At 26.2% G+C, this 11,936-nt stretch overlaps 1 protein-coding gene across 1 annotated transcript; it reads left to right on the top strand.

Annotated features, from left to right (window-relative positions):
- Positions 1–10,558: 10,558 nt before the first annotated feature.
- Positions 10,559–11,587, top strand: LOC132799788 (uncharacterized). Its single transcript, XM_060812454.1, has 2 exons — positions 10,559–10,802; positions 10,917–11,587. Exons 1-2 carry the CDS (start codon positions 10,559–10,561, stop codon positions 11,585–11,587), a joined length of 915 nt encoding a protein of 304 aa, XP_060668437.1.
- Positions 11,588–11,936: the final 349 nt, after the last annotated feature.

The raw sequence follows: 11,936 nt of genomic DNA, 5'->3' as shown, positions 1-11,936 counted from the left end.
CAAACACAAAGTTCATGAAAAACTAACATGGTGAAAATCTTAAAATGATTTTGATTCTTCAATGACATCTTAATAAGGAAAAAATGAAAAAATAAAAAAAATCAATAAAAATAACTATTATATATTCGAAGAAATCTATGTAACAATAACTTACATGACAAACAATGCTCTCAAATTATCATAATCATGGAAAAAGATTATTTATGAGATAAACTGATATTTATCCTCAAGTAAAATAATTAAAATTAAAATAGTTTTAGGATTGATTAAATAGGTCAACATTTTCCTTATTAGTAGTTAATTTCTTTATTTTATTTTTTATTTTTATTTTTTTTATATTTTTGAAAAATTATGCATTGTAAAAAGGAAGGAAAATAAAAAAAAGAATACTATGTTATATATACATATAAGTAACAATGAACAATCTATACATATATTGTTATATACATGGAAAAAATCCCAAAATGGTTATGATTCTTCAATGATATCCAAATAAGGAAAAATACAAAAATAAAAAAGCCAATAAAAGTAACTATTGTAATATAATTAAAATTAGGGAAGATTATTCTATATAATATGGTAAACCAAATATTCTTCCAATGGTATGTTATCAAAATACTCATAAAAAATAGAAGAGAGAAAATTAGATATGCTTACCATGGACGATAGAGTTGGGTAGAGAATTTTTTGGGGTAAATTATTTATTGAATTCAAATTAAAAAAATGTTGACCTATTTAATTAATTCTTTGAAATAATTAATTTCTTTAATTTATTTTTTATTTATATATGTTTAGGGTTTAGGGTTTAGGTTAAATATGTATTTTCAGAAGGTTTGTTTATTTATTTGTGCAGATTATATATAATTTTTTTTTTATCTTATTTGGAACCTGTACAAATGGTTTTATAAAAACTAAAATTAAATTTATTAGTTTATATATTATTTTAATTTATAAGTGGTATCAAAAATATATATATATATATATATATATATGTATACTAACAATTAGAATTTAGAGATTACTCCTATTTTAGTAAGCGATTATCCAATTAGTTAATTCTAGGGTCTTTAATTTGAGAGAATCCTTTCCAAAAAAATGAAAAGAAAAATTCAAAAAGTTGAAACATATATAGTATTATCAAATCGCTATTGGTACTGGATAATCCCATGTTTCAGCACTTAATTAAGATAAATATAATTGGTGATATTATAATATCCACACAACACATCTTACCAACTGGATGCAATTAAGAGTTGTCTATAGATGAATAAAAAAATTATTTGTTCTTATTCCCACTACTTTCTTCTTAAAAAATTGAGTTACCTAATAGAGAGAAATTAAGCTAAAACAACAAAAACAAACCACAAAATATTGAATACCGAAATAATTATATTAACCAACTACAAAAACAAAAATATTGTCTACGTCAAAAAAACTATATTATAATTTATACTAACTAAAATAAAAATATATGTTTTTAATTTCAATCCCAATGAAAAAAAAGCATAATAAGAAAAAAAAATTATAATATCTAGTATAAACGCTTAATCTCCTTAAGTTGCTTTTTATTCAATGAACTTATTTCAAAGTCAGGAAATTTCGGCACCACTTAATTGCTTGCATGATCGTATTGCTCTTTCTTGTATGCCCTCGATCTAAATAATCTCTTGCGTCGTCTCTTTTTTATCTTTTTCTTCTCCATCGTCTTGAAAAGTTGATAGACAAAGGTGAATCAATAATCAAGGATTATTCATCAGAAGCATCTTTGTCTTTTTGATCATCATGCCTTGATTCAACATCTTCAATTTCAATCAAAATCCATAGCATGACTCACGTCCATGCTTATGATTAACACGATCATGTTTAGGATCCATAAAAGAAAAATATTGAAATTAAAGAATAAAAGAAAAAAAAAACTTTAACAACTAAAACATAATATAAGAGATTAAAAACTAACAAAATATTGAATACCAAAATTTTAAATAACCCGGAGATGTCACTTACATATTTATAGTCAAATATGTTTAACTTATTTGGTAAATAAAATAAAATCAAATATTAAATATAAAAGTACATCTTAGTATACGTTATTATAATATATATTAGGCCATAATTAGGCTATGATTCTATTATTATATATATTTTATAATATATAATTAGCCAAAGAAGCCACAATACCTTTTTGTGAATCAACCACAGTAATATAATATAATATAATATTATAATAATAATTATAATAATTGAAATATATATAATTTTAAAATGATACAAATATATATTTGGTAAATAAGATAAAATGAAATATTTTAATTATTTTAAATTTATTTTAAAATTATTTCCATATATAATAATATTAATTGTTTGATAGTTATGGAAAGTTATATCAAAAATTAACTTTATATATTTGATTTTATCCATAAAATATAAGATAATGAGTAATAAATAATAAATAATAATAAATAAATAAAGTAAAATAAAAATAAAAAATATGTTTTTGGAGGGAATTTAAAAGAACTATATGCTGACATATGTCGCATACGATTCTTCTTTTATATATTATATAGATTTGCAACATCTTCCTTCTCTTTGCAAAACTGCCACAAAATTGATCTTTTTCATTAGTAAATTTTACCTTTTAGAACTTCAAAACCTAATTTAATGTTATGAATTTTTATAAAATATAAAATAAATAAATAAATAATCAAATCATATATTATATTACTCACTGGGGTTCTTGAGCAACTATATGATTAACTTAAAAAATTTTGACTTTGACAAATAGCCTATGTGTTTGGTGAAACAAAACAATCATTTAAAGCTCTTTGAGATGGTGCATTTTCTGTAGACTATTCAAATATGTTTTACTGTGACCACGTACAAAGTGAAATTGCAAATTATTGTATAAAACATGTATGTATATATATATATATATATATATTTGTATTTGTATAGCATGGACTTTCTACAAAAAAGCTTTATAAATTATGTGTCCTCTTTATAAATATATTAATATAAAAATTTTCGACTTTTTTACTATATTGTATTCTCACTTTCTGATTAATCATTTATGTAACATAATAATTTCTAATAATAATAATAATAATGATGGGCATTTGAAATACAAAATGATGGCCTAAATAGAAAATTATAAATATATTATAATATATATATATATATATATATATGAAAAAAGCTTCCAAATATAAAGGTTAAATCAATAAAGAAATAAACAAAAAATAATCTAATCATCATATATACAATATGATATTTGATGCTTTTGAGATTTGTTCTATATTCTTTTCATTTTTGCTCTTTTCTTTGTTGGTACATTTATTACGAATTTTTTGTGCAAAATAAATTTGACTGTTTTGACAAATGCTATTCCTAATTTGACATTGGGATAACGACAAAAGTGTATGAAATAACAATTTATCCTTGAATAATTATCAAAATATCCAAAAAACTAAATAAAATAAATAATTAAATTTCTTAAATTAACAACTACGTTATCAAGTGAAAATTGAGAGATAATGGGCGCTATAGTCCTTCAAAAGGATATATAAGTGAAAAGATGAAAGTGATTGGTTTTTAATTTTTTTTTTTATGGTTAGGTCAAACCCTACTCATATTGTATGGAATTAAAAGCCAATTGATCTATCTTAGCCAACTTTTTTGACAATTCTCTACTGTACATTTTCTCTGCGGTTAAATCTTTTGCCATCTTAGCCTTTTATATTGTAATTAAAGGTTTAAGAGAGTAAATTCTTATTAATGAGTAATAAATAAAAGGAAAACACTTTAAGTAGCTTAATTATTATTAACTCCAATTTAATCATTTTTCATAATGTCATAGTAGTTTTTTACTCCTTTTTTTTTTTTTTTTTTTGGTGAACCTTCTTTTTAAATAATAGACTATATATAGAAAACTAAAAGTACCTATTCTATTTCTCTTCTAGCTTTTTGTTAACCAAAAACTCCAATAAAGAAAAAAGTTCCTTCTTCTACTATATTGGTTTAAGAATGACATTTGATTTCTCAAAATTTTTTTTTTTGTCCTTTGCAACTTTTTTTTTTAATGACATTTTATTTCAATAAAAAAATTCACAAACCTATAGCACTAAAATTAGTATAGAATTACAGAGAATCAAGTTTTTTTTTTTTTTTTTTTTCTCATTTTCCTTTTTGTTTCTCTATTCACTTAAATCCCACGACAGAGTCAAGAATAAACATTTGGTGGGCCAAATTAAATTTTTGCAGTAATATATTTTATATTCTAAACTTAATTATAATATATTTTTTTAAAAAATAATATAATAAAAATTGGTTATATATTATAATTAATGAATCAAACATTTATGTACTATTTTTATCAAATACAAATTCATTAAAAATAAAAGCATGTAATTTCTTACCTCAAAATAAATATGTAATACAAAAATACATAGAAAGAAAAGACTAAAATAATAGTTGTTAAATGCTAATTTAATTACAAATTTCATGAGGATGCCCCAATGAAATTTAGCAACATTTCGATTGTTAGTATTTTAACCACATCAAAAATGTATGATAAAAAAATAGAAAAACTGTTGCCTTTCATTTTTTTATTAAAAAAAATGATTGACTTTTGTTAAAAAATTTTGTAATCTAAAAATAAACAGTATCAGTTAGATAAGTTTTATTTTTTTAATAATTGATTACTAAAACAAATAATAGTGATGGTGATTCGTGAACAAGAAAACCCACTAAAAAAAAGGAAAAAACAAATATTTTAAAAGAATAAAAAAATATAAAAATTAAATTAATGAAGGAACAAACAAATAATTGGCAGAGAAATTTTAAAACTTAACAAATATTTCCAAAACATGTGGGGATAACAACAGGAAAGAATATTAACGTCGTCCAATTTGATACATAATTAAACAATAAATATATTTATATTAAATCATAATTTATAATTTGAAAGATTAGATAAACTAACAAACTATTTTGATGCTGATAATTATATTGAATCCAAAAGGGCTTGACATAATTTTAGTTAAATAATAATGGGATTAAGAAAAACTGGAAACCAACCCCGAATGAACATATCAATCTTTTTTGACATCATTTGTAAATTTTATTAAAATTAGATGCAAATCCACATAAAGCAAACATTTAATTTCTATACAGTTTGTCCAATTTCAAGTCAAGAGAAAGCCCAAAGCCATTTAGATTTTGAACTTTCTTAATATCATAAGTAAATCACCTAAAATCCATATTATGTTAGAAAAGACCAAAAAAAAAAGGAAAAAAAAAGTAGCTATTTCTCTTGTCCTTGATTATTTTTTTTCAATATGTTCAAATAATCTTTATTGATAAGTGAAAAGAATTAAGAAATTCAAAGGCAACACCACAGCTAAAATTTACAATTGATGGGGATGCGAGATGAAATCTAAGCAATATCAACATAGAATTAAACAAATAAAATGGTTATCTCATCCAATTGAAGTTGAAACTCATATCTTTTTGTAATTTCTCCTAATTCTCTACTACTTTTAGTGTAGATGCCTCATGCAAAGGGATATAATTATGTGTATTTTAAACTCTAATATTCTTAATAGTTTTCTTTATTGCAAATGGGTAAACAATGGAAGTTAGTCTAAACCATTTTCTTCTTTATAGTTGGAGAGAAGTTTTCTTTTTCCCCCTTTTCTTTTTATTTTTATTTTTTTAATGTAAGGTTGTCTGAATATTTTGTATGGATAAGAAAAATGGAGAGAAGGTTTTGACATCCTAATTATTAAAGATGAAAAAAATTAAAAAATTAAAAAATGGAGATATTCTCGTAATTTCCTAATACTAAGAAGAAAGAATATGGAACTTGAATGTCAATTATCGTTCAAGAATCTGCATAATAAATTTGAATATATTCATATAATATTCGTTATCATTGATTTTGTATATTTTTTATTTTTTATTTTTATTTTTACTAGGAAGATGATAAAATTTTCATTGACAAATGAATTATATATAATATCTAACCATATATATATATATATATATATATAACAAATGAATTATATATAATGCCTAACTATATATACATACATATATATATATATATATAAATATATTATCATAATTTTAAGATTATATTTTCAAAACAACTTTAAATATATATAAAAGTCCTTTTAAGCGTTTTTTCCTTTGTTAATATATATATATATATATATAATAAGCACTTTTTTAGAAAATATTAAAAAAATATATTATTCATTTTAAATTTCTTGGTAAAAAAATCATTCTCATTATTAATTACCACATTATTAATATTTTTACAATGAAATTTTATTTATTACATATCCTTATATGAATATGTATTAGTGTATAGAATTTTTATATGAAATATTTTTAATAATAAGAATAATTTTTACTACATATACGCTTTTTACCTTACATTTTGAAAATTCAAAAAGAAACAAAATAAGAATATCAATCTTATTATTAATTATCATAAATAAAATCTTATTATTTTACAATAAAATAAATACAACAAAACAATAAAGATATTAATATGTAGATTGTATAATTAAGCATATCAGTTTCATTATTAATTACTGTATATAAAATCTTGTTACTTTAAAAATAAATATAACAAACCAATAAAGATATTAATTTTTTTAATATTTTTTATTTTGACTATCTTTCTTTATTTTTTAACTCTTTGTAAGTAATTAATTTTTTTATATTAAATCTTCATAATATAATTAATTACCTTTTTTATTATTATTATTTACTCTATAAACACTTTTTTATCTTATATCATAATTTATTATTTTACAATAAAATAAATATGACAAAACAATAAAAATATTAATATATAGATTATATAAATAAGAAGATAAATCTCATTATTAATTATTATACATAAAATTTTATTGTTTAACAATAAAATAAATATATCAAACTAATAAAGATATTAATACATAGATTATAAAATCTTTTTTCTTAATGTTTTTTATTCTAACTATCTTTTTCTTTATTTTATTCCCTGAAAGTAATTTACTTTACCATATCAAATCTTCACAATATAATTTAATTATATTTATTATTATTATTATTATTATGATTTACCCTATAAATATATTTTTATCTTGTAAGGTTATTTATTTATGGTTACATATATCTTAAGAAGATCAATCTTGTTATTGAAATCTATATATTATGATTTTCTAATTTTATTTATTACATATCTGTATATGAATATGTATTAGTGTATGAAATTTTTGTGTGAAATATTTTTAATAATAAGAAGGAAAAATATGATTATTTCACGGATGGTTTTTTATAATATTATTTAACTATATTAATAGCCATAATAATAAGGAGAATGAAAGATGGTTTTTTTTTTTTTTTTTTTTTAAAGTTTTGAAAAGAACTCAAAAGAATTCCATGATGATACGCGACAATTTTATATACCGGCTATTCAACTTAGATATATATATATATATATATATATATATATATATGTCTTTGATAATTTTCTCAATCAAATCAAAGTTGTCTTCTTATTGAAAAATAAGCCTTTAAATAGGCTTTGAAAGAAACAAAATAAACCCTAAAAACCCTAGAAAAAACCGGCCACACAATGAAGAGTTCTAGCTTGACCGAATCTTTCCTTTTCCTAATCTAATTAATGAATTCCGTTATTTTCAATTAGAAATTAATTAATTTACAAACAAAATAATAAAATAAAAACTTTCCTAAACTTATTTGTCCAGCAAATAAATAAATAAAAACAAAAAAAAAAGTCAAACACAAATTAGAAAACGAGTTGACTAGTTTGACAACTAAGCTGACTTATGTCTGATGTCCGAGCTAACTTATGTCTGTCCGAGCTAACTTATGTTTGCCTGATGTCCGAACTAAGTTATGTTTGATGTCCAAAGTCCAAGGTCAGATGTCTAAGGCATGGGTGTTTGATATAAAATGTCCGATGTATGGGTGTTCGATATAAGGTGTTCGATATAAAATGTCTGATGTATGGGTGTCCGATGTAAAATGTACGATGTATCAGCCTCCACCACTTGGATACTTAAAACGGGTCTTTTATCTTCAGGTATGGACAAGCCCTTTTGAGAATGAATTACTTTCTGGATAAAGGTTGCAAGGTTGTCCTTAAACCTCTTAGCTTGAGCCTTAATGATCGGTCTAGTCTTCATCCGTATCGGATCAGTACCCTAGTGAGTTGTCGGTTGTGCGAGCTCGGGCGGATTCGCATCAAATTCATTCAATGAAACCCAATGAAATAGCAAGAAATATTTTAACCTTTTTATTAGTTTAAATGGCAACTGGTTAAGTTGGTAAACAAAAAACAAGACAGTTCAAAATTCAAAATGTTATACTTTAGAGAAAATAAAAAATAAAAAAAAACCAAACTAACCCTAACCCCTTTCTCTCTTTGGACATTTATCACCAACTCTACTTCTCCATTGCTTATGGAAAGGAAGGATTATCATTGCCACCGAACGAAACCTCCTTTCTTTGATGGAAAAGGAAGGATGAAAAAGTTTTCGTAGTGATCTCTGTTCGAAGCAGTCCCCTTCAAAGCGATCTCACTCTGAAGTAGTCTTAGTTCAAAGTTCATCCAAGAGCAACCATCTTTTTCGAATCCGATGCTCATCGATGGAAGCAAAATCCCTCTTTCTCTCTCTCTCAAACTTCTCTTACTTGCACTCTCCTTTTGGTTGCCAAGAATGTTTTCTGTAATGTTTTTAATTAAAATTTTTGAATGATTTGTCATAATGGGCATTAAATTGTCTTTATGTTCTTTAATGAGCTTTTATTGTTTTTCGGTTTTGGGTTTTGAGCCTTTTGGAGAAGAGAGTATTGGAGAAAGAAGAATATAGTGTATACAATCTCCTCTCTCAAGTTAAGGTTGAAAAATAAAGTGAAAAAGAATTTTTGGCATCTTTTGCATTGTGAATGTGGTAAGTAAAGGTACACTGAAAGTTCGTAGAGAAAAGCTTTGGTGATATCGTGTCTGAGAACTTTTGCATTTGTTGTATCCTGGGAGATGACTATCAATAAATATCTGCGCTAGTAGGATGGAAATTGTATTAAGAAAACTGTGGTATCACACAAGCCTTGGACAGGTCGATTAGAAGTTCATCAGATCAAAGGCATACATGTTCAAATTTATTTTGTGTTTTTCCTTATGTTTTTATTTACAAATATTCATCCACATATATTTACATATATATTCTTACACATATTTACTAACAATCTTAAGACAAGTCTCTTATGTATATATATGTGGATTTGTTTATCTGTTTACATATTTGTTGTCAATTTTTTGGATTTGTATGTGATCTGTGTGTTGTGAAAAAAAAAAAAATTATTTCCTTCATACCCATGAATAAGAATTTGTTATTGGGATTTTGTTTATTTTTGTTTATTAAAATTGTTTTCGAACAAAAAAATTACTTGCCCACGATTTTATTTTTTTTGTTTGTTTCAGTATTGGTAAATAAAAAATTTCCCATGGCTTTAAAATTCATGAGCATATGTTTATTTTTTGTTTTATTAATTTTTTTTTCCATAAAACTAATTGCCCATGAGTTTATGAATATTTTGGTGGTTTTCCCATCGTTTTTCGTGGCCAGAATAGTGGAAATTAGTTGAAAAATTGAAACCCCATTTATCAGTAAAATGGGTCAAAATCGACCCAGTTGGAGGTTAATGACGGGTCAGAAAAATGGATAAGGGTTGGATTCTGGGTTAGTGGGCTTGAGATTGAATTCTGTTAGTGTTAGCTCAGTTTGAAAGCCCAGCCTGTACTTAGAACAGGCAGCTGTTTAACTCAAGACCTAACCCAATAGAAACATGGCTCATATGAAATTTGCCCAATTGATTAAAGCTCGCCATGCGTCATGATATGAGTGGTGCCATGCAGTATAGCATAGCAATGACAAGTGGCGAATAGTGGCAAGGCCATGTGTTGTATAGTCACAAGGCCATGTGTTGTCCAGCCGTGATGCCACGTGCCGAGCTATGAAAGGTGACACGTGTTTGCCTCTAGAGTGTGACAGCTCGACTGCTATGATAGCGAGGGATGCCATGTGGCTGTGGCCATGTCACCATTTGATGCCACATCGCAGGCTCCACGTCAGCACCGTGGACACATGGCAAGTGCCACTCTACACAGGGGGATGCCATGTGTCATCGGCACATCAGCATAGTGACCTATTAGCATGACATCAGCAATAATGTCATCATTGTTTAATTGATGATGTCAGCACTGATGGGTGTATAAAGCAATTTTGTAAGTGTATACAGTAATTTTATGGGTGTATACAGAAATTTTGTGGTGAATACAAAAACCTATAATATCACATTTTTTATGTTTTCTTGTTGGAAATTGGTTATAATTAGTTTGTTAAGATAGAAAATAACAACTAATTGATTATGTGATTATGCTCACTTAGATTCGTGTGATTCAATTGCCTCCTTTTGTAAATCATGCAGAGAGACCAGAGAAGTTCAATGGAGCACACTTTTTAAGAGGTGGCAATAGAAGATGTTATTCTACTTGACGACACTGAACCTTGCGAGGTTCTTGACTGTAGATGCACCACCAAGTAATGAAAAGAGTGATAAAGAGACATTCATGGCGGTGGATGCATGGAAGCATTCTAATTATTTATGTCGGAATTACGTCTTAAATGGCCTGTCTGATGCTTTGTATGGAATGTACTGTGGCATGAAATCAACAAAGGAGTTATGGGAAACTTTGGACCGCAAATGCAAAACTGAGAAAGAAGGTTCGGGAAAGTTTATTGTAAGCTGATTCTTGGACTATGTGATAGTGGATTCAAAACCATTGATGAGTCAAGTACATGAGTTGTAAGTACTCATTCAAGAACTACTTGTTGAAGGGATGATAATTAATGAAGCCTTTCAAGTACCTGCTATGATTGAGAAGCTACCTCCTAGTTGGGGAGACTTCAGGAATTATCTCAAGCACAAGATAAAGGAAATGGATATGGAGGCTCTTATTGGAAAGCTTCATATCGAAGATGATAATAGGGGATCTGATAAAAAGTCTTTGAAGGCCATGGTGAAGGCTAATATTTTGAAACATGGTCAAAGATCCAAGATCAAGAAGAAAACTAGAAGAGATTCCAAGTTGGGTTTTAAAAGAAGGATCTCCAAGAAGGCTAAGTTTCAAGACAAGTACTTTAACTGTAACAAGAAGGGTCACAGAGTAGCGAAATGTAGATTGTTGAAAAGAAAGAAGAGCAAAGAGGCACAAATGATGGAGTACATCACTCGAGAGGTTGATGAGATTGACCTTAGTATTGTTGTCTCTGATGTGAACTTGGTGGGATCAAGTCCTACAGAATGGTGGGTTGATACTGGTGTGACCCGTCATGTATGTTCTAACAAGAATTTGTTCACTTCCTTCAAACCATCTAAAAATGGTGAGAAGTTGTTCATGGGAAATTCTGCCACATCAGAAATCCATAAGGAGGGCATAATAGTCTTTAAGATGATATCTGGAAAGGAGCTAACTCTTAACAATGTGCTGTATGTTCTAGACATTTGAAAGAATCTGGTGTGTGGATCACTGCTAAGCAAACATGGTTTTTGCTTAGTGTTTGAGTCAGATAAAGTTATTTTGTCCAAGTATGGAATGCTTGCGGAAAAGGGCTATGTAGTCAATGGTTTATTCAAACTAAATCTAATGACTATAAAGCAAAAAGATATTAATAAAGCTAGTATTTCTTCTGTTTATTTGCTTGAGTCGTCCATATTGTGGCATGGTAGACTAGGTGATATTAAGTTGTATGTGATTTGAAATTTGTACCGACTAAAGGTGGTAATAAGTATTTATGACTTTTATTGATTATAAAATGAAATATTACTATGTATACTTGCTTAAAAGCAAGGATGGA

The sequence above is a fragment of the Ziziphus jujuba genome, chromosome 1 (assembly GCF_031755915.1).
Source record: "Ziziphus jujuba cultivar Dongzao chromosome 1, ASM3175591v1".
Taxonomy (NCBI): Eukaryota; Viridiplantae; Streptophyta; class Magnoliopsida; order Rosales; family Rhamnaceae; genus Ziziphus; species Ziziphus jujuba.
The sequence above is the reverse complement of the archived record's forward strand: the minus strand, read 5'-3'. Positions and strand labels throughout refer to the sequence as shown.

Bases quoted from the DNA above. Each gene is read 5' to 3' on its own strand.
- LOC132799788 (XM_060812454.1), top strand. From the start codon at position 10,559: ATGTTATTCTACTTGACGACACTGAACCTTGCGAGGTTCTTGACTGTA. The intron at 10,803-10,916 runs GTTCGGGAAAGT...TACTTGTTGAAG, and splicing joins ATGCAAAACTGAGAAAGAAG to GGATGATAATTAATGAAGCC.